The 22,300-nt window shown below is 39.7% G+C and overlaps 2 protein-coding genes and 1 long non-coding RNA gene across 3 annotated transcripts; 1 reads left to right on the top strand and 2 right to left on the bottom strand.

Moving 5' to 3' along the window:
• Positions 1-2: 2 nt before the first annotated feature.
• On the bottom strand, positions 3-4,941 carry rusf1 (RUS family member 1). Its single transcript, XM_029438420.1, has 14 exons — positions 4,676-4,941; positions 3,786-3,863; positions 3,584-3,698; positions 3,456-3,501; positions 3,278-3,310; positions 3,078-3,183; positions 2,075-2,176; positions 1,748-1,818; positions 1,461-1,645; positions 962-1,019; positions 809-873; positions 595-723; positions 444-509; positions 3-345 (listed from the first exon to the last, which is right to left on the bottom strand). The coding sequence occupies exons 1-14, from the start codon at positions 4,823-4,825 to the stop codon at positions 260-262; spliced, it is 1,290 nt and encodes a 429-aa protein (XP_029294280.1). The 5' UTR covers positions 4,826-4,941; the 3' UTR covers positions 3-259.
• Positions 4,942-7,206: 2,265 nt separating this feature from the next.
• Positions 7,207-9,759, top strand: LOC115012489 (uncharacterized). Its single transcript, XR_003832690.1, has 3 exons — positions 7,207-7,360; positions 8,914-9,140; positions 9,420-9,759. It is a non-coding gene; the product is annotated as an uncharacterized LOC115012489 (long non-coding RNA).
• A 518-nt stretch (positions 9,760-10,277) lies between these two features.
• prr14 (proline rich 14) lies at positions 10,278-21,269 on the bottom strand. The gene is made up of 11 exons (XM_029438123.1): positions 21,220-21,269; positions 20,189-20,217; positions 19,923-20,102; positions 18,600-18,744; positions 18,453-18,518; positions 17,696-17,736; positions 14,681-17,484; positions 14,085-14,220; positions 13,623-13,732; positions 12,900-12,968; positions 10,278-11,619 (listed from the first exon to the last, which is right to left on the bottom strand). The coding sequence occupies exons 7-11, from the start codon at positions 17,227-17,229 to the stop codon at positions 11,328-11,330; spliced, it is 3,156 nt and encodes a 1,051-aa protein (XP_029293983.1). The 5' UTR covers positions 17,230-17,484; positions 17,696-17,736; positions 18,453-18,518; positions 18,600-18,744; positions 19,923-20,102; positions 20,189-20,217; positions 21,220-21,269; the 3' UTR covers positions 10,278-11,327.
• Positions 21,270-22,300: the final 1,031 nt, after the last annotated feature.

The raw sequence follows: 22,300 nt of genomic DNA, 5'->3' as shown, positions 1-22,300 counted from the left end.
AGGGCAGTCAGACATATTTTATTTGCATGACACATTTGTACACGGGTAAAGACAATGTCTTTTACAGTTGAAAAAAAATTAAAATGTTTTGATACACCTGTAAAAATCAAAATATTTGCGTACAAAATATATTTTATTTGCTTTTATCATACATATTGATATTTGAAAACAGGATGAATTCAAATAAAAATACCACTGTTGTATCAACATTAAGAAATGTGACACAAACAATGTTAAATGGCTGCAGCTGTCTCACAGCTCAGTTGCTTTTGGTTTTCCACTCAACCCTCCACTCGTCCCAGTCTAGTAGAGTTCGTTTTATGTCCCATCCTGCAGCTTCCGCACCTGGAATTTATATTAGCAAAAATCGTGTTTTCTTTTGTTAAATATACACAGGATAAAGGGTGTAAATTTTAGGTTAAAACTGTTTTGCGTGTGCTCACCTTTGAGAAATGGATTGAAAATTGTGTCCATCAACTTGTGACTCTCATGCACCATTTTCCAGTTACCTTTAAAAACATAAAAAAGCATGTAAAGGAGAGAAAGCACTCCTATTAACGTAAAGTAAAGAAATGAATGGAGGTAAAGGCTCACTTTGCTGTTCTATAGGATATTCTCTGGAAGTTGGAGTGCTCAACTTGTTGCTGAGCCACAAAGCTTGGCACATCACTCTGATTTCATCATGTACTGATGCTTCTGGTCCCAAACAAACACTTACACAGCCTGAGAAGAACACAGTTAAAAAATAAATGTTATACGTCTCTTAAACACATTGTTGTTCTTTGGAGGAGGATGGAAGATTACATACCATTTTGTACTCCCAATAGGTAAGGCATGTTGTTTTCCTTCAAAGCCAAATTCAGGTCATCTGGGCTACAAAATAATAAACAAACTAAATTATACTAAACTATGTTGAACATTTTATTGTGTCAATTTCATCATATAAGCAAAACAAAATTACCTTTGTATGACGTCCTGTAGCCTCACTCCAAGTTTGATTGGAAAGGTTTTCCTAAACTCTGGGGAAAAAAAGGAAATTTCATCATTTTGAAAGCACAGATTAACATAATAACATCAATTGAGTCTCAATGCTGCAACAATTTTCTTTTTGTAGAAATCAACACTTATAACATGTGACATTAGGACAAAACAGAAAACATTTAGGCATCATACTAAAATAAGGATAACATAACAGGCACGACTCCAATAGGATGATACATTCATCATAGTAGCAGGAAGTGGCGTAATAATATACTGTACATAATAATGTAACATAAAACGCTATAACATAAGGCTGAAAGGTTTAAATGATGGGCGAGATAGTCCACCGAACTTTCCGGTTTTTGTTTTCATAGCATAATAAACCTCTTTGGCTTCCAGCCTGATTAAATGAGGGTTTAAATCATTTAAATCATTCCCAGAATCCTAACGTGTAATGTCAGCAAATTCATGATTCTTACGCAAGAAAACTGGTTCTGTCTGATTGGCCTCCAGTGGACTCAGGATCCGTCTGTCTCTCAGGTATTGCTGCAGCACGATCGAAAGCCGCGCCTCGTTGAAGGTGTCCATGACAACTGAGCGTACAGCCTTGTAGTTGGCAAAGAGGTGGAGGACCGTGAAGAGGAAGAAGAGGCTGAGAGTCAGTCTGAGGGGAAGAAAGAGGTAAAAAAGACGGACTGTTTTAAAAATAAGTTAACGTATAAGATTCTTATGGTAGTTTATATAAGTTTTCTTTAACAATACTTACATTGGATTATCAGTGACGAGGGGAATGAGGATCAAACTGACCAGCAGTCCGGCCAGATTTACTAAAGTCTCCTGTGAAGACATGATGACAAAAATGAAATGTCTTCTTTGCAGCACACCTCAGAAATGAAAGAGTTATTATCATCTCTTAGTAGGAAAAGCATATCTGTAAATAATTCAATCAATTATGGCTTAATTCCATTTAGCAGCTTCCGGTTCAGGGTCCTGGGTTAGGGTGCATGCCGGATCACTGTCACTGGATGACAGCGTTATTCATCACAAGTAATAACACTGTTCACTGTGGTTTCCATAGTTTGTCAAAAAGTACCTGACTGCCATCTTTTGCAGAGATGTCCGCCATGTTGTCTCGGCGAGCCTGATGAACAGTCAGAGCAGCTCTGGTCGCACCGCCTGCCACTCCAACAAGGGACTGAAGAAGACAAACATTAAGTCAGCTTTTTCTTTCTTAACTGCCGAGAATGAAAAATAATCTATCATTTTGAATAAATAAATAAACAGACTTCCTGTTACACGAAAGAACGAGATCACGGGTACAAGCGGCCGAAATGGGTTTTCTCAGACGGGTGGCTGGCGTCTCCCTTAGAGATAGGGTGAGAAGCTCAGCCATCCGTGAGAGACTCGGAGTAGAGCCACTGCTCCTTTACGTTGAAAGGAGCCAGTTGAGGTGGTTCGGGCATCTAGTAAGGATGCCACCTGGGCGCCTCCCTAGGGAGGTGTTCCAGGCACGTCCAGCTGGGAGGAGACCCCGGGTAAGACCCAGGACTCGGTGGAGAGATTATATCTCCTCACTGGCCTGGGAACGCCTCAGGATCCCCCAGTCGGAGCTGGAGGATGTGGCCCGGAGAAGGGAAGATTGGGGTTCCTTACTGGAGCTGCTGCCCCCGCGACCCGATCCCGGATAAGCGGTAGACGATGGATGGATGGATGGATGGACTTCCTGTTGTTCACTATAAAGTTCCACACGTCTCATGTTTATGCACTGATGTAATGTTTAGGAAAGAGGTTCGCTCCTAGAAATGTTGTGCAGCAGAAATATCTTTTTTTATGCTTTCTGATTCACAACTTCTACGATTCATCTTGTGGAGCAGTCTTGTCCCCCGGGTTGGGAACCACTAGTTAAAGCTTCTCTGTTACGCCTCTGGTTTGTAATGATTGGCATTTGTCTTTAATTTAGAAATGTTGTGGACTAAAATAATCCAACAACTGTGAAAAGAATTCTATGTTCAAGGTTCACTTATTTTGTTAATTATTTATCTTTGGGGAAAGCAAATTAAGTTAACTTTTAAGCTATTTCAAGTTTGTCTTTTTACCTTGAATATCCCTGCAGTACACACAATCAGGGTGAAGCAAGCAGGAAAGTACGGAGCCAATATTTCCATGAACATGGCAATGTCGTTGAGAACATCGGCAAAAAGTCTGGTAAGAAATGAAAAGAAAGAGCTTCAAATGAGTACATAATGAGTAGACTGGACAAGTATTTTTTAATCTAGTGCCTGCACACCATGCATACCTCCATTTTTTGGCTTCAGAGTCCAATTTACTCCTGAAACAAAGAAAAAGAAACCAATCAAAAGAGGGATTTCCATCAGTGAACGAGGAGCACAAATAAAAAGAGCATCTCTAACCTGGATTAAGGCTCCCAAAACTTTTATTGCACTGAAACAAGACCAAAATATGAGCCTTCTTACCCTTTCTGCCAAGCAAAGAGGATTCTTCCCAACATGCCAGTTCCATCTGCAAAGGAAACATTTGTTTGCAAGTTGCACACAACAAGAGTAAGAGTTATGTATATGTATGATATATTGTAAGGGATCACCTCTTAGTAGCCATGTCACTGTGGCTGCAGCTACTGTTGCCTCTTTGTTTCCAACACCGACCCCTTTGAGAGACGCATGAGTGGCCAGAGTCCCTGACAGAGAGCTGGCGAAAGCCTGAGAGAGGGGGGGGGGATAGTGTGGATGGGGAGTTTCAATCTGATGGTGATAATCTCAATAGTTTTGCTGCATCATCTACTGTACCTGCACAGTATCCCAAAACTGGTACTGCACGTAATCATCACTGACGCTCTCTGGATAGCCCTGAGGCAGAAAGACACTCTGAAATAAAAAGTGGAAATGTGAGTGTGAGGGGGGAGTGTATGAGCAGTCAATGTAAATACAGAACAGTTCAAAAGTTTGGGATTCATCTGATATTCCCTGATCCAATTCCAGTAGAGCTAACCCTGGACTAACCTTCTGGTACTATTGTGAAGTTTGAAGAAGAGCTTTGCTAAAGCAACACGCCTGTTGATTCCAGCTTGTTATAGGCAATATAGTGCACTTGACACTGTATGGAAGCAAATTTCCACCAGATAATTTAACCTTGTGATGATTTTAATGACAACTTAGTGTCTCAAAAGAATGAGAAACTTTCTCAAATAAATGACTACTACTACAACTACAACTACTACTACTACTACTACTACTACTACTACTACTACTACAAACCTCTCATTATCATTTTGCAATACTATGTCATTATTTCAAGAAGGTTTCTCATTCTCATTTATCATTTTATCATCACATTGGCGGAAATGGGCTTCCACAACACTGAAACAGGATTGGGAACCTGTTCCTATGTAAATCTGCACACACTGCGATGCTAAACTTCCTGTGTTTTCAGCAATAACTGTTGATTTCTTCTATTCTTATTGAAATGTTGCTCAGAAGTATCTTTGTCTCTACCTACCCTTTCAAATGTCAGCCTGGTTGAATCATTGTACATTGGACTTTCTACAACCTAAAGGCATGAAACGCCATTCAGAAATACAGAGTAGTCCTCTCAGCCACCTGACTTGACCCAATCAAGCTTTTGTGGCAGGAGAACGCAAATTATTGTTATTGTACATGGAAAAGTTATAAATGCTTACTTTAAAAATCCCAACAATAAAGTTTCCTCTTGAATCACCTCCACTTCCATCTTTTCTCCTCTCTATCAATGCATCCTTTGCAAAATACTTCCAGGACTCTGCACTGCCATATCTCTCTGTGGCCAAAACCACACCACTGCCCGTCGCCATTAAGGCTGTTCGGAGCGAAACACACTAAACTAACAAACACAAATACTATATATAACTGGTGTATACTCAGTACAGGATGAACCCGGACACTGTTTACGTGTCGTGATTTTCTAACAAGCACTTCCGTGTTTATTTCCGCCCTAAGCGGTTGGAGACTCCTCATTGGTCAATTGGGAGTTTAGGGCGGGGCTCCAATTGAGGCGCCAACAAACAGAGAGACGCACTAATAATCAATGAGGGGTCCACAACTCAAAGCTATTTTAAATTCCTGATTTGAGAATATTAAATGTAAATAGGTTTGGAATTTTAATAAGACAAACAAAACCAGATAAGTTGATTTTAAAACAATACACTTGATTAATCATGTAAACCACGTGCTTATAGATTTCAGAAACGATATTGATGAAAAATGTGTGTTTTGTAATAACAAAACTAGACCATTTGTCCATTACTGTGTGAATGCTTATGTATTAAATATTTTTTGTTAGCTCTATGACATTTCTTTAAAAAAAAATACAGTATATATATATATTTTTTTTTAAATAGGAATGATATTGAATGTAAAACGTTTGACGAATTGTAGAAAATACAAATTTGTGGGTTGAAAAGAGTTTGGAAAAGCACAAAAGTGACACAAACTTTGTTCCCTAGTTACAGATTCACATTATTATATTTAATGAGAAAGATCTACATTTTTTATTTGCATTTTAGTGGTCAATTGGTTAGTTTTCCATTTGCTTTGCTAATGTACTTTTTGCAAACCAGAAGTGAACAAAACAATAGATATTAAACTCTGGTTGCCTTTTATTACATCACTATACATCATTAAATGGTTCATAACCACAAAAAAGGAAAGTTAAAGGAAACTTTTCTTCTTTTAACTAAACCTAACCCTTCACAACAGCAGATCATTTGTTCCCATCTCTTCCTCTGCATCTTCCTCTGTCGCGCCAACCACCTGCATGTCGTCCCTCACCATCTCTAAAAAACTCATCTTTGGCATTCCTCTTTTTCTCTTGCCTGGCAGCTCCATCTTCAGCATCCTTCCCTTAATATACCCATCATCTCTCCTTTGAACATGTCCAAACCATCACCATCACCCCCACCAATAAAAAGTAAGTGTTTGTTTGGGCCAACACATTTAGACCATACATCTCTCCAGTGTTACTTTGATCAGTCCTTGTAACTCTTATTTCCATGAGAACATGGACAGATTACGAGACAATGGGCCCTGGGCACAGACGTAGCACCTAGACACCCAAACTCAAATATTTTAGTCTATTTTAATGTCATTTTATGAGCCCTTGTAGTCGTTTTGCATTTATCTTTAGTCGTTTGGCTTCTCTTTGTAGTAACTTTGGGTCTCGTTAGGCCCGTTCAGTAATCCATCCATGCCTGAGAATGTTATTGTATTATTATTATTATCAGCAATTATGTTGCAAGAGAAGCCCAGTTTGTTGTTACTATCGACAAAAACAAAATGGATCATAACCAGGAGATCCTACTTCACTGAGGCTTCACATGTATAAACATTTTCTCAATGGAATATTCTATATGTGGCTCTATCGGCGTCACTTCCCTTTGTTCTACTGTCTTGAAACAGAGAGGAATGCATCTGACATGTTGATTAATACTCAGTATGATGCAAGTCTGTTGAGCCACAACGATTGGATGATAAGCCACAGCAGAACCCTCCCACGCTTTTTTTTAGAAACGATCCAGGTGTCTATTATGGCTTTAGAGTGTACAGACGGTGGCGTCAGCTATGGAAAAATGCAGTCAGGTAGTCATCAATGGCTGAGCAATGGGGGAGTAAATATGTCTTATCTCTGAGTCATAAAGCAAGGGGACGGCAGGAGACGGGAACAACTTATTAGGAGCAAGAAGAGGCCCGTTCGACCCTCAACACCAAAAAGAAAAGTATATGTTTCAAATTGATATAATATGCAGTTAAATGTAGGATAAAAACACGAGATCCGTTAACTCTTCCAAGATGAATTTAGAAAACAATGAGGCAGATTGGAATCTGTGGCTGTTTCACCCCAAGGCGAGACAAGTGCCGACACACCTCTCCCAAGTCTTCTGGAATGCTGAATGGGAAAGAAGTGAGGGGACAGTTGTAATACTGTAGAGAAGCGGTGACTAACGAAGGAGAGAGGAAGCCCAACCTTCAATTACAAGGAAGAGAATATGAAAGCTAATGTAACCGAGTGAACGAAGGGTTTGACAAGTGCAGCCTATGTGTGGGAGGGCAAGACAGAAACGGAGGAAAGAACTTGAACGGTAAGTGGGCGTGTAAGTTTCACACAAGTTTCACTCCCAGGCTCTCTGTCCTGTCATTCAACAACTTATATGGCACAGGGCATTCACAGGAACAGGTACCCACTACAATGACAGCCGGGATAAGAAGACAAAACACCTGCCTGTCCATTTCATCAAGACTTTAATATCACTCACTGGACAAACTAAGAAGTCGTGTGTCTCGCTGAAGGATTGTGTTCAGACTGAGGAGCATTGCCTTTTAAAGTTAATCAGGTTTGTACTGTAACCCTTACGTTGTTTCGTGTCATTGAGTTTGAGATCTGTTTTATAAGAGAGACCTGAGAAAGTGTTTAAAGTGTCATGAATTTGATATTCTTTACACTTTGTCTTCAAGAACTACCTTACAGAAGCTGTCTTAACTCACATTTAATAATCCACACTGAGAGGAAATATTAAGTTTCTCACTACAAATGATTCACAGGCATTACATGAGGAAACTATTACTAACCCAGTCCAACACTCTGCTGATGTATTCTCCCCGAGAGTATGCTGGCACTCTGCGTACCACGCTTTGATCAGAGATTAGATAAACTACATTTCATGTTATGTCACCATGACAACTAGCCAAGTAGGAAGTTTAACAAAAACAAAAGTGTAATCGTACAAGTTTTTCAAGTTTTCTTTTTCGTGTAGTAAACAAGTAACTATTGACACTGTGCCTCATGTTGCGCCATTCAAAGGATACTGTCTGTTTCATGTTCGAAATACCAAGTGAAGAAACATTCCCATGCTCACACACTGTGTGAATATGTTTGAAGGACATGTTTAGGCTTGTAGGGGACATTTATTTTAAATACTTTAAACTGGGATTGTCTTTCCAAGTACTGTAGGCAGTATGTCAAACAGCCTAAGGGTAACGCATCAAACCCAATAATACAACTTCTGTTTTTAGCATTAATCAACGCAGCAGCATGCTCCACCTTCACAGGATCAATTTCAAACCTTATAAAACCGCCACATTTTAATTATACCTGGAAAAAAGATAGGTTAACACACCCATACTTACAAAATATATATAGAGATACAGTATATCTACATGCATACATATGCACAAACATATCCATATACGTACACTCCCATATATCAGTATGTGTTTGGTTCTATGTGGTGTTTAAAGACAACATTAATTGACATTTGTTGGCTCCCCATGTTCTTTTAACTCCAGTGGTTAAAAATGTAATGCCGTGTTATTAAGTTGCATTTGTGCAGGATTTGTGAGGATCTTGTTATTTTATGTACAGACGTACATAACGTAAGGAGGGAGTCGCTGACATTGTGACCTTAAATGGAGTCAGATTATTGAGTTCAGATTGTAAACAGGAACATTAATAGAAAAGAAAAGATCAAAAACAATATGTGTACTCAGTGAGAATCTACACCATTGTGTCTGAACAATAGTTTGAAAAGAAAGTACTCAAGTTAAAGTATACACATTTTAAATAACTAAAGATTTACCGAGGCAGGGCTGTGAAAAGAAAAGGACACACACACACACACACACACAGAGGCACAAAAGTTAAATCCTGCTTTCTATTTCAACTTAAATCCAGAGATCCTTACACACCGGGTGAAACCAGTTCCTTAAATGTCTCTTTATCTTGAAAAAACAAACAATATTTACTATGAACAAAATGAAAACCATAAAGCAAACACTCAGACAAGTCCTACATTCATTCTTTGCTTTTCAGCCCTCATTTGCACATTTCTCACTCTTACTTTTAGTAACTATGACATCACCCTTTCTAACATGCTCTTACGTTTTGCAGAAATGTCTACATCACCTCAGACAATCGTAAGAGTGGATGAAATCGTCCCGCTGAATACCATCCCAGGGTCAAGCTACACATCACATAATGGCAAACACGTAATCAACTGCATTGAACGGTGTGCCGCCTCCTGCTGCGATGACAGCTACCACAGGAAGCTCGCCATCTGCAGCATCATCTGTGGCGTGTCCTGCATCGGAATCAAGGCTCTGATCTATTCAGTCAAGGTATTATATTCTATAGATCTTTTCTTTTACAGATAAGTCAAAATGTCAAAGCTTAAAGCTGCACATTACACATTCCTGCTGGACGCTCTAAAATTCAAATCATGGGGCGGACACACAAATGATTTCACACTTTCATTAACGTTGAGGGAGAGCTTTTCGCATTGGCTCTCCGAGTGGCGTTCCAGTTATCAGCGGTATTAGTACTCATTATGTAGTCACACATTACTTTTTCTGATTTAACAATTAATTCAACATGTTGTCTTGTCCTTACTTCAACAGGCGGAGACCACGACAGGTCCAGAGAGAGCAAAGTTTTCAAAACGGGCAAAAAAGTTTGGCATCATGTCCATCGTGATATGGGTTAGCGTTCTGGCTTCAATCCCCATACTGATGGCACTGATCTCTTATCTCGTCACGCTGCGAGACTGATCAAGTTTGATAAACTTCTACAGAAGACAAGCAGAAGAGGGACTTTTGTATGTTGATGGGGACAGACAGCGGACAATACAAAGCTGCTCATCAACTAATAAAAGCCACGAAGATATGAAGACACGGGAAGCTACACGAAACACAAAAAAGACCCTGTCCCAGTTTACTTTTCTACTTCCTCTTAACCATTTATAATGTTTGTACACAAGGAACAATCACTCTGGAAAACAGTGCCAACAACTTGTACTTGTTTTTTTATATAGTGTAATATTTATTTAACAATATATGAAGATATGGAAAATTCTAAATGACCATATAAAATCCAGCATTAACTATAGTTTGAGACACGACACATTCATTATATATATTAAAGATTAGTCATCCCTCAATCCTACATATTGTTGCACCGTAAATGCTGTTACAATATACTCATTCTTAGATACTGTATATACTCGAAGACACTACAAAAGTTAATAAATTACAATCAATGTATAACGTAAAAAAGCAGCAACTTAAACTCAAGGATTAAGTCACTACTGTAAAAAAAGAAATGGCATGGCAGTGATCACAGCAGTGCTTCATCAGAACAAGATCCTGCTCCTGTGGCCGACATTATCTCGGCACTATTGTGTCGTTACCATATTAACTTTATTAATGTCAAATGTATCAATGTGTTGTACTTTTATACAAACTATTTCATAATAAAACAAAACACTCTTGTGCTCTGAGTTTCGTGACACGCCCTCATAAAAACAACAATTACAAATACACCTACCAAACATCTATTGAAGCCAGACGTACATCTTACAGTTAAGGCAACCTCAGAACAATTTGGCCCCAAAGAAAAATACAGTTCATGAAGAAGTTACATACAATACAAATATAGACACCACATAACAATCCAGAGAGAACCACAGTAATACATTTGCTATTCTAATATATATATATATATATATTTTACACAACAAAAACCTCTTCAGCCATAAATTTACAAAAGAAAACAATGAAAACAAACCAGAGCGCTGCACACGACTGCACATACAACTCCTGGACAGAACCTTGGTTGTGAGATTGGCTGCAGCGAATACAAATCTCTTTCTGGCATGTTTTAAAGTTATATTCAGCATTTATTAAAGAATAGCTACCTTTATGGATCAACTCAAAAATAACCAGGACACGACTTCTCATGGGATATAATGCTTTTCTTTTAAACGCAATAGTGCAAAAGAAACTTTGAGAAAAGAACAAAACACCATCCTCACTCACCCAGGGAGGTTTGTGCAGATTTGTAACTCTGGGTAAGTCTTAAAAAAACGGAAGATACACTGAAAATGTTATGATACTGTACAAGTGTTTCAATCAAGGATGTCTATTTGTTGTTTCAAGACAGTTTCACTTATCGCAGATGGAACGTAGCTGGGGGAAGAATGGACGGCGGAGGATTGAGTGAAGTAATGACAAAAACAAAGTGACTTGCTGTATAATGCATTTAACCACTATGTTTATAACTAACTTCTATGAGGCAATACATTTCTGGTGCTATGATGTATTGTTCTTCTCGCGGGGCTGCAAATGCTACAGAACATAATTCTTCAATAATAACTTGTCACCACAACAATCATACACAAGTTGTGCTGGGGGGGGGAAGGGCTGGAAGACTCACATGTGAATCTTCATGTTGGAAATACTTTAGACATAGTCGTATAAACAAAATGATCTGATGAGGCTGCCAAACAATCGACTTTTAAGAGGCATCCGTCACCTTTCTTTCTGATCATGTATCAACCACAAATTCAGCTGCTCGAGCTTCGAACAGAGAAGTGAGTCCACATCCTGCGCACTGAGGGACGGCTCGTCTTTAGGAAAGCCCCCTCGTCTCGTCCTGGAAGAGGAAATTCCTGCCTTTCCAACACCAACAAGAGGCTTCTTTGGTCGTCGGGCCTCGCCGGCATCCAAGAACTCCAAGAAACGTTTGAATCGCCTCTGGCCAAATGAGGACTCTGATCCATTTCGTCGATTGAGAGGCACCTCGAATATGGTCTCTAGTCGGCTGAAACCAGTGACAAATTCCAATTAATGAGCAAGTTCAGGAAGTTAAGGGAGTATAACAAGTGATTAAGTAGTAGTTATGTTAGTACAGAACACTAAATATCAACGTGTTTAAGTAACAGCGTGAGCTTTCCTCTGGTGTCACCCTCTTTGCCTCACGAGCAGCAACAAATTTAGGATTGTGAAGCTGTTGCTGTGTCCCAAATCCATGTAGAGTGCCAACACTGTAAAAGTGACTACATAAAGTACCCTTAAACCAAAGGGGACAAAGGAACTAGTTACAGCTGGTCTTAAAAGGATGGAAAATGCTTTATTTTAAGAGTTATGTTTGCAAAATTAGGAATCTGCTTGAATTTAAAATATACCATTTTCGATACTTGATTTTCAACATAATCTGTTGGTGCAAAAAGGTCCCCGAACTTTTTGCACCAAGGACCCGTTTCATGCAAGATTATTCTTCTGCGGACCGGGGGAGAAGGCAGAACAGAATATAGGGCTTATATGAGCATGAAAATAACTGCGACTGAGACAAGTGCCGGATGGAAGTGGTAATTTTTCAAAAATAAAATACCCTGTAGACTATTGTAAATAAAATGTTTAAAATAAATAGGTACGTGGGCCGTGGAATAATTATCCACGGCCCGGTACTGGTCCGCGGCCCTATGGTTGGGGACCTCTGTCTCAGAAGACACAAAAAAACTATCTAAGGTTTTGTGAAAACTTTTCCTTTTTGTCTGAGAGTTTAACTGGCATTGGCTTCAGTCAAAGTCTGATGACCGACTAAGTATTGCACTATTTAATAAAGATATGTTGTATGGAATTTGGATACAGCAGGTCACTCAACGTCTTCACCCATCCAACTGTTTTGTCTGGCGTGTGTGGATTGTGTGTCTCGAGTTTCCATTAATCTAGTCTAGAACATGTTTACAGCGAGGCCTCACCTAAGACCTTAATTCGAAAACATTTTGTGTTGTAAGCTCACACATTTGCATGTTGACTCATTTAAAAACATTAGCCAAAAGAAACATTCTGCAACTTCATATGTGGAGGATCACAACATAGAACCATATATAAAGTTAGTTTTACTGTTCCAAAGTCAAAAAGGGAAAAGCTGTAATTTATGTTTTATGCTCATGACTTGTTAACCTTTATGAAATACCCAATGTGTGTGTGTGTGTGTGTGTGTGTGTGTGTGTGTGTGTGTGTGTGTGTGTGTGTGTGTGTGTGTGTGTGTGTATATGCATCATGCATTTCTAGTCAGTGCTGTAATGTTGGACTTACCTTTCAGGTGGTTTGCTGAAATTCTTATTGGTGTAAATTTCTTCCAAACTAAACTCCTTCTTTTTCAGCCTGTGGTGGAACACAAAGAAGAAAACAAATACTCTGAATATTGACACAATGAATATATTGACACAAACATAAATGAGGCAGAGGGTGCCCTCACAGAATGTAGGTGACACTGGAGAATCCAGTAAGCTTGATTTTATAAAGTATCCAACCAAAAACCCAGCAGAATATTTCCAACTCTTTTCCAATTCGAGTAGCTGGCAGCTTGTGGAAGACTCCGGTGACGTGCAATGAGCGCACGTGCATGCAGGTCGGTCGCCTAACAATTTCATTTGGGCCGAATGAAATTATTGGATGTTCTTTGCTTTTTTTTCAACAAACAACAAAAATACATTTCTAAAATACATTACCCATCCAAGCTTTAACAGAATGTTTGACTTCGAGTGACCATGTATATTTATAATCAGTACAGAAATTCAAGAAGACCTTAAAGACTGTTTGACTCGGTGTTTGTTAATCAGCCAGACAGGTTGCTTAAGACTTCCCTTTGAACTTGCAAAACACCACTGAAGTAACACTTCCAAATCGACGCCTGAACAAGCTCCAGTCACTCAGGAGATGCACTTAAAAAGTACCATACCTTGTATGTGGGGCTGAGATTAATTTGTCGCACATACCGTTCCCAAGGTCTAGAGTAAATTGTATTTGGGTGTTTACCTGATGGGTTTGGGCAGGCCCATGGGTGTCAGGTTGTTCTGAGGTTTGGGTAAAGTTTTCCGAATTCTAATAGACGACACCTTCCCTCGTTCCTCACGCTTTTGCACCACCTGTGATCATGAACAAGAGGATAAGTAACCAAACACGTTCTGAAAGCTTTACCATTGTAGTTGGGACCAAAGTAGTTCTATAAACAGAAAGACCTAAACAAAACATTGCCAACTAGCTTCGTGGTTACTAACGTATCCGCTCTATCGCACCCGACTGGCCAAGGCTTAGATGAAAGGCAATAGAAATAAATGAGATTTAAAAAGAGGTTAAAATATATGGTGTGATAAAAGAGTAACACAGGGAAAATCTCTTCATATATTATTAGTATAATAAACCGTTAAAAGTAAAAAGGATTAAAGTGTTATTATACTTTTTAGTACAAGATGTCATTACACTATAAATAATGTATACCTTGATTTCAGAATCAGACAAAGACTTTTCTTCTCTCAACCCGACATCTTCAAACTCCTGACTGGATGAGCTCGTGTCCTCGCCGTCATCCTCCTCCTCCTCACTCTGTCGTCGGCTCTCAATCTCACATTTCCCACTGCAAAGAAGCCAAGACCTCACATCAGCCCGTGGTGGATGAAGTATGAATACCACACAATGAAAATGCTCCACTACAAGTAAAAGTCCTGCATTTAAAACATTACTTAAGTAAAAGTATTATAAGCTAAATGTACTTTAAGTATCAAAAGTAAAATAACTTATTGGGCAGTTCATTTTCCCCGTCAGTGTTTTACTACTAATAATGCATGTTGTATTTGATGTGATGTGTAAAGTTATCCTATATTTAACTCATCTAGAGATAAATGGTTTTCACTGGACAGACAGATGCAGTACAAAGTTTCTCTCTTAGATGCAGTGGAGTAGAAGTGTAAAATTGCATAAAATGGAAACACTCAAGTACCACAAATGTGTAAATGTATTTAGTTACTTTTCTCCACTGAGCTTCATGGCACCATCATAAAAACAAATCTAATGTCAGATATTAAAAATCTTGTTACCTGCTACTATACTCCAACGAAGCTTGAGAGTCATCAATTCTTTGGATGGGTATGGATGGGTATAGAAAAGAAGAGGAGGTGGGAGAGGAAACATGACTGGGCGTATTGGGGCTGGCAGCAGCTCCTCTGCTGTCGACTTTCTTAGAAAGGAAAGCCAGGGGGCTTGAGAGGAAACAGGAAGCAAGAGCTGAGAGGGAAGTGCTGGGAGAAAGTGTAAGACTCGGAGACAGCAGAGACGAGAGAGATCTCCTGGACGGGTACACCTCCTTACGGAGGCAGAGAGGGGCGATCTCCCTCTCCACTTCTACACTGCAGACCGTGTGTCGACGAGCCCGGCGAAGGGATTTTAGGGCATGATGGACAGAAGGAGTGTGGGAAGACTGGTGATGGTGTGTTGTGTGCATCCTGCTGTGATGCGGTGAAGGCAGAGTAGAAGGCCAGGGCGTTTCTTGGGGACGAAGGGAGGGTATTTCTGGACAAGAGTAGCTGCGCAACAGGCGTCTTGACAAGGCGTTTCCTGAGGAGCGTGAACTCGATGTAGCCTGGTCTGCATCGTCTGTAGTGATGGAGTTCTTCACCTCCTCACCTTTACGTGTCCAACTACGCAAAACCCTGCATTTACTCCTTTGGTTATCTGCTCTCCTTGGCTTAATGTTAATCCTTCTTGCACTAGACCTCAGCCCAGAGACACTCATGCTGCTGTGGTTACTGGCTTCGACCTCATCCGACACAGAAGCAGTACTCCTTTCTTTCCCATCGATGACATGCTTAACTTCATTATCTAATTGTACACTACATGACACTAAATGATGTTGGAGGCAGGAAGGAACGGGTTGTTGATCACTTTCAAAAGGTGTCATTTCAAAATATATAGGGTCCACGGAGATTTTACCTGTGCCTTCTTTAGGCTGGTCTTCTTTGGTCATTAAATGAAGGTTATAGATACACTGCTTTGTCTCTTGAATCCCACCTGACGCAGGTGATTTATCAGAAACTCTAAAAGCTATTTTGGGTCTCTTGGACGGCTGGTTCAGTCCCTTTTTCAAGCTCTCTTCTTGAACATCCTGAACTGTATTACAATCTGTGGGTTTGAGTTCTAATGGCTCCATTGATAGTGCTGAGGTAGAAACCAAAGCGTTGTCCGATTCTGTAGTTGAACTCGCTTGGGTTGGCGATTTCCGCTTTAGTGGTTTGTTGTTTATATTCCTGCGCCGGCTTGTGCTTTGGAGCAATTGTATAGCAGGACGGACAAGGACCTCTGGTAACGGTTCCTGCTCGGTTTGTTTTGTAGAGGTGGTTTCCACATCCATACTGTTCGACCTTGTCTTCAGTCTCTTGCAGGGACCACTGGGCGGCTTCACCTTGCAGCTGCCGTCCTTTTGGTGGTTCTCTGATACAACACTGCTTTCATCCAGTGAGCAAACATGCATCGCATCAGAGGAACTTTCAGTCCGTGTGTTTAACACCAGCTGCATTTCTTGTCCACCTTTTCCTTTCGTATTTGCTCTTTTTGAAGCAGCCTGTCTTTTTCGAGCAGGCTTCAGCGTTTCTTCCTTATCTACAATGGGATTTGTCGACACAACTTCATTTAATGGTCGTCTCAATATTCCACCATCTGAAGCCACATTTAATAACTCTTGTCTTTTTGTGTCCTTTGTACATTTATTTGCTGTCAATCTCTTCCTCTTCACTAAGTCTTGGGAATCACAGTCCAGTTCCACCCCCCTCTTTGCTCTCCCAAGAACAGCACACGAATAAGTTTCAGGGTTTAGTTGACACTCCAGCTGCTGAGTATCCAAAGAAGGCCTAAGTGTCCCATTAGCACCATGTTTTAAGTTATTCTGGCTAGTTTGGTCAACCAAACTTCCTATTTTCCTGCCTTCATCACCACCATCAGACTGAGGACAGTTGGCGTCAGTCTGAGCATAACAGACTGAATCAGCTTTGTTTGATTCGACTGAATTCATGTGAGAAACCTGCTCATCACTAGCCTCAGACTTTTCCTTCTTGACTTTAGATGTGGAAGTCTTAGAGGCAATTTTCTTTACGCTAGATCTATTTACTGTACATTTCCTAGGCAGTGGTCTCAGCCGGACGGCCAAAAAGCCTTTCTGGTTGTCCATGGCACCGAACATCTTGAAATTGGAGTCACATGAGGCACTTACATTTACAGAGGGCTGCAACAGTGTGGAGCACCCAACAGATTCTGAACCTCCCTCAGAAACAATCCCAGGTAAGGAACAGTGTGGCAAAGGCACATAATCAGGAGAGTTTATTTTGTTATGGGTTATTGCACATTCATCTGCCTCTTCAGAGCCGTGTGTTGGCAACTCCACATCAAACAATAATCTTTTTGAATATTTAAGAGCAACAGTTTTTGCGATTAGTTCACCTTCTACTTCACTGAGCCTCTGCTGATCAGCTTCAGCATCCTGATTCCCATTCTCCCTTTGTGCTTCAAACATAACGTTTGGCTCCGAGTGTTCAACATCAGACGTTCCATCAGCCTGTAGCTCACACTCATCGAGTTGGTCGGGTGGTCCACGCATGGTGGAGGACTATTAGCTCTGAAGAGTTTAACCGGACTCATCACTATCTCTGTGAAACTGGCCATCTTCGACTTGAATGACTGCAACAAGGGGCCGATCACCCATCCTTTTGGAGCAACAGCCAATCCCTTGCATGTATCCATGTCAGATTTAATGGTGTCAAGATTCTGCATGGGATCGTCAGCAAACTGCTCAACATCATTTTCTGCAGCAGAGACATTTGGTTTCTTCTCTGGGATGTTCTGGTTATTTTGCCTATCAAAAACACAAATCCCCAGTCAGAAGCATAAAGTCAAATAAAAACACTCGTCTATAATGTTCTTGTGAAAGCATTGATTATATGCATGCTGTCAATATAAGATCTTGTACCTGGCATCCTACCACTCTAAAAATGTCTAACTAAAAGCATCCAACTAAATTATTATCATGCACACATAAGATGAGAAAGATTGGCTATAACACTTACGTATTACGGTGCTCTGCTGCAAAGCTAATATCAAATCCATCCTGCAAAATAAATGCATAAACAGTTAACAGATGTTTTAAGAAAATGAAGATGTGTTGTGCTGCTCAAACAATCAACTACACGATCAACAAGAAAACTCTTAACTCCTGCAGTTTGTGAAAAAGCACTATAGGCTCATTTTCTATTATAAAAGAAAGAAGTTAAGAAATGTTTTCAAAAACACTTTAGGTAATTAAGTAATGCAATATATTTAAAATAATAATTTTACTTGCATTCATTTAAGATTTAAAAAAAAATGTTTTTCAAATGTGGTACTTATAACAGCTAATTTACTTAATTACCTATTTAGTCATTTGTGTCAATTCTGAACAGCTGGTACTGGTTTACTTCTACATTTTTGCACAACAAGGGAAAGAGTAGACATCGAAGATACATTGCATTCTGTAATCTATCGCTTTTATGCGCTAGTAGGTCACATTAAGACACTCGATTGTTTGTCTCTGTCAGATGCAGCAGACCGTGAAGGAGGATTACAATCACTCAATTAACCCCCACACCCCGCTCACTGTACAGGTCTGCAATGTTGACATACGCAGGAGTACAGCACAGCTGCTGCACAGATTAGACACAGAACGCTTCATCACATGAAAAATACCCAACTAGGGCACGTAGACCGTAAAACAGATCAAGAGACCAACAAAGACACAGAGAGGGTGAAGTGTAAAAAACATCTAGAGCAAGGAAGGATTTAACTGACCTCGTTTTGTTTCTCAAGTGCATGTGCGTCTTCAACACTTGACTGTTTGGACTGCGACACTTGTACCTACAAATCAGAGAGATGCATCAGCAGTGAGTCATTTGATAGTATCTGATCCAAGATTTATATTTTAAGTTAAACTCCTACCATGTTTGCACTCTCCCTTTGTCTCTTAGTGGGGGACGGATTCTGAGCTTCGCCGTTGTCTGCATCGCTCTGCTTTTCAGGAGTTTGTGTTCTGATCTCTTGAATGCTGCCACTCCTGTGGCCAGATATTCCATTATTCGCACAGCTGTGAATGTTTAAAATTTGTTTTCAGAAAATCAAGTCAATAGGTCCTAAAGACGCACAATATATTATATTTTTTTTTTTTCTCACACACACACACACACACACACACACACACACACACACACACACACACACACACACACACACACACACACACACACACACACACACACACACACACACACACACACACACACACCTATCATTAGAGCAACATATATTAGAGCAACTAACACACTTAATTAACAGACTCAGTCTTCTAAACTTGGCACACATTGTTTTTTCACAAGCTATTAAATCAAAACCATAAAGGTAATGAGCTTAAATTATTTATATGATGAGGATGAAAGGTTAACTGGAGGAATGAGACTTCTGAAATTGACATGAAGCGATCAGCTAGAGAGAGGACGAATCACCCTGTTGGTCCACTTGTGGTTGCGCCGTTACAGAATGATGCTTCTTTTGCCTCATGAACAACCTTTGGCTGAGTACCGACTCAGACAACAGCCAAGTTTTATTTTGGTCTGCCATCAAGTTACAAACGGAATTACCGTTAAGCACTGACAGCTGATATGACCTGCCGCCGCATTTTAACCAGTTAAAGCGACGCTTGAAAGGATACTGATGCATTTGGATCGTCTCAGGACATTCTTAGTCGATTAAGTATCAGCAACAAAAATGTGTTAAAAATGAATCATCCTTACTAGATCCAATATTAAACTTATGACTGACATGCAGCATATGAAGCATAAATAATGTTGATAACCTAATGGAGCTTAATTTGATGATTACTATCCAACTTACTGAACATTTCTTACAAACATCTTGTGCCCATTACAGGGAACAGATACACTTTACATTTACAATATGTTTCCATATCACCATGATAATTCAAAATAAATGTTACAGGCTTTCTGCATCTCTGGAGAATTGGTTTGTGCTGCTCATCTCCATTGGTGACTGAAGACACTAGTCTTTTGTAATCAGGTTTTGTAGACATCTGAATCTGCACAATGCACAGCAGTACACTGTGTAAATTCCAACGAAAACAAACCTACTATCAGCACTGATGTACTTTTAGTATCTGTAAGTCCTAAATCGTTCAGTTCATAAAAGCAAAAAGCAAGGAGGGGATAATATACGTACAACAGAAAGCAAAAGGTGCCGGGACAACTATACCTGGGAGTGATGGAGGAAAGGGGGAGGAGAGGTGGTGGAGGTTCACTGTGGGGAGGTGTACTACAGAAACAGTTTGGGGGAATAGCAGGTTCTTCCATTGGACAAACTATCTGAGGGAGCAATTCAGAGGGATAAGACAACATCCCCTTGCTCTCTCTTTCTCTCCGTGTCTGTCCTTCTCTGTAAATAACAACCAACAAACATGCAGGGTATCATATCAGTAGGAAAGCAGTTCAACGTAGGTCTTAAAATGAAGCTTCACTTACTTTTCTGATCTCTGGGATGGTAGTTAATTCTGAAATGAAGCATAGTAACAACATCTTTTAGTATTTTCTTTTGCATTTAAAAACCATCAAATTGACACTGGAATGACAAAATTAGGGCATTTTAGCTTGAAGAATTACTATAAAGATTGTTAAAAGGTTGTCAAAGGGTTTCACACTTGTTCCTCAAGCAATTTGTAATTTTCTCTAGTCTAGATTACTATGGATTAGTAATCATTATTCTAACAATGTTTTTACTTTGTCTTTCATAGATTCAATAAAAAAGGCTGCCATATCTTGTAAACAGGTTTTAAAACCAATATAATTCCGTTATCAGGTATGCCACGAAATCAATTAAATGTGGTGGAGGTTATCGTGGAAATGTTTTTAATGACAGTGACTGTAGAAACGACCTTTTTATTCTCAATGTCACTACAATAATTAGGTTAAAAAAAACACACTCATGTTTGGATTTGAGCTCTTTGCCAGTCATTGTCGTTGGCACATTACAATGAGTTCACTTGCATTATCGAAAGGTTGGCTACATCTAATGTAAGATTACTAACCCTACTAACTAAGAGGATAGCCTTGTAGCTAATTAAATGGGAATGTTTTCAATCAAATGGAAGCGGCTCGTTCGACTCAAAATGAACCAGGGCTAAATGCTGGAAAGTAAACGGTTTCATATATTCAAACTTTTATGTGTGAGCTAACCTAACGAATGTTAACATTAGCCAACGTTATCTTGTGTTATACAACGGATATCTAAACACAATAATAATGTGAATTATTTCTAAATCCCACTTTAGCGCCACATCTGAGCAGAGCTTTATAGTAACACTGCATGGTTTGGCTAACGCCGATATTCACAGTGTATACAATTAACAGTTACTGCACCGGGGAATAGCCGTAGCCGCCGGGAGCTGTCATCTCTCCTTACGTTCAAACGCTGTTTATGGGGTAACTAGGCATATCGTGGTTTTGTAGTTTAGTTGCATGTGGTTATTATGGTTAAATCACAGTGATTATCTTACCAGAAACGTCTAGCTGGACTCTACAGCAGGCTAGTATTCCGATCTCACCGTAAACAAGACATGCCGGACGGCGCCCTACAAGCGACTCGCTCTTGCATATGTATCCGTTTTTACAAATCCAACAACCAGACAGATAGATCATCCAATCACAGCGAAGTTATTTCTCCCTTGTTGAAATCTGACCAATTAGAGGAGACTTTGAGACGTCGTAGGTGGAGGGCGGGCAATAGAAGAGAGCGATGACAAGAGCTGAATAGAAAATATTAGTCTTCTTTTATGTCCCCGGGTGACCTAGTATTTTAAAGACCCACATTTGATTAAGTGGAGGCGTAATATAATTGGCAACATAATAAAGAACACCTCAGTTACAATTAAATAATCACCAGTGAAAATGTGAGGAATTGTCATATTGATACATTAAACCAGTGATATTTTTTTAAAGCGAGGTCGGGGCCCTCCAGGGGTCCATGGCATTCATTCTACTAAATCATCATTACATTATTTATTTTACAAAAGGCTGTATAGGTAGAATAGATTTAAGACTGTCCTTTTTGATATGGCGTCTAGTTAGGTCCCCTAATTATGCTGCTAGACTGCCAGGGGACTAACACTGAGCTCTTCTCTCCTCCTCTTCCTCTCCATCTCTCTCTCTGTATACATGCATGTCTTAGAAATGCTTATACTAACTCAGCATCTGGGCAATCTTCCCCAGAGTTTTCGTGCCCTCTCGTCTTGCAGGTTGCCAACTTTAATGGTTGCGTCTGGATCATGAAGCTTACGGCTACTACTATTATTAGTCATATTCTTAGTTAATGTTACTCATATTTTTAATGTTGCTATTCGTTTTATTAGTCAGATTTTATAGTTGTAATTATTATTGTTGGCAATACCTGGAAGCTGGCAAATGGACAACCTCTGCATTAAACTACACTAGTAGTTTTGACTAAATTTGCATTTTTTAAACTAAATTTTAGTTGGAAGTCTTGATACAAACAAAACATATTTTAGTTACAAATACAATTTCAATATTCCATACATTTGATCAAATGTGCAACTTTTGAGCGAATCATACTTTTCCATC

Source organism: Cottoperca gobio, chromosome 8, assembly GCF_900634415.1.
Source record: "Cottoperca gobio chromosome 8, fCotGob3.1, whole genome shotgun sequence".
NCBI classification, from domain to species: domain Eukaryota; kingdom Metazoa; phylum Chordata; class Actinopteri; order Perciformes; family Bovichtidae; genus Cottoperca; species Cottoperca gobio.
Note: the sequence above shows the minus strand (reverse complement) of the source record. Positions and strands in the feature narration are given on the sequence as shown.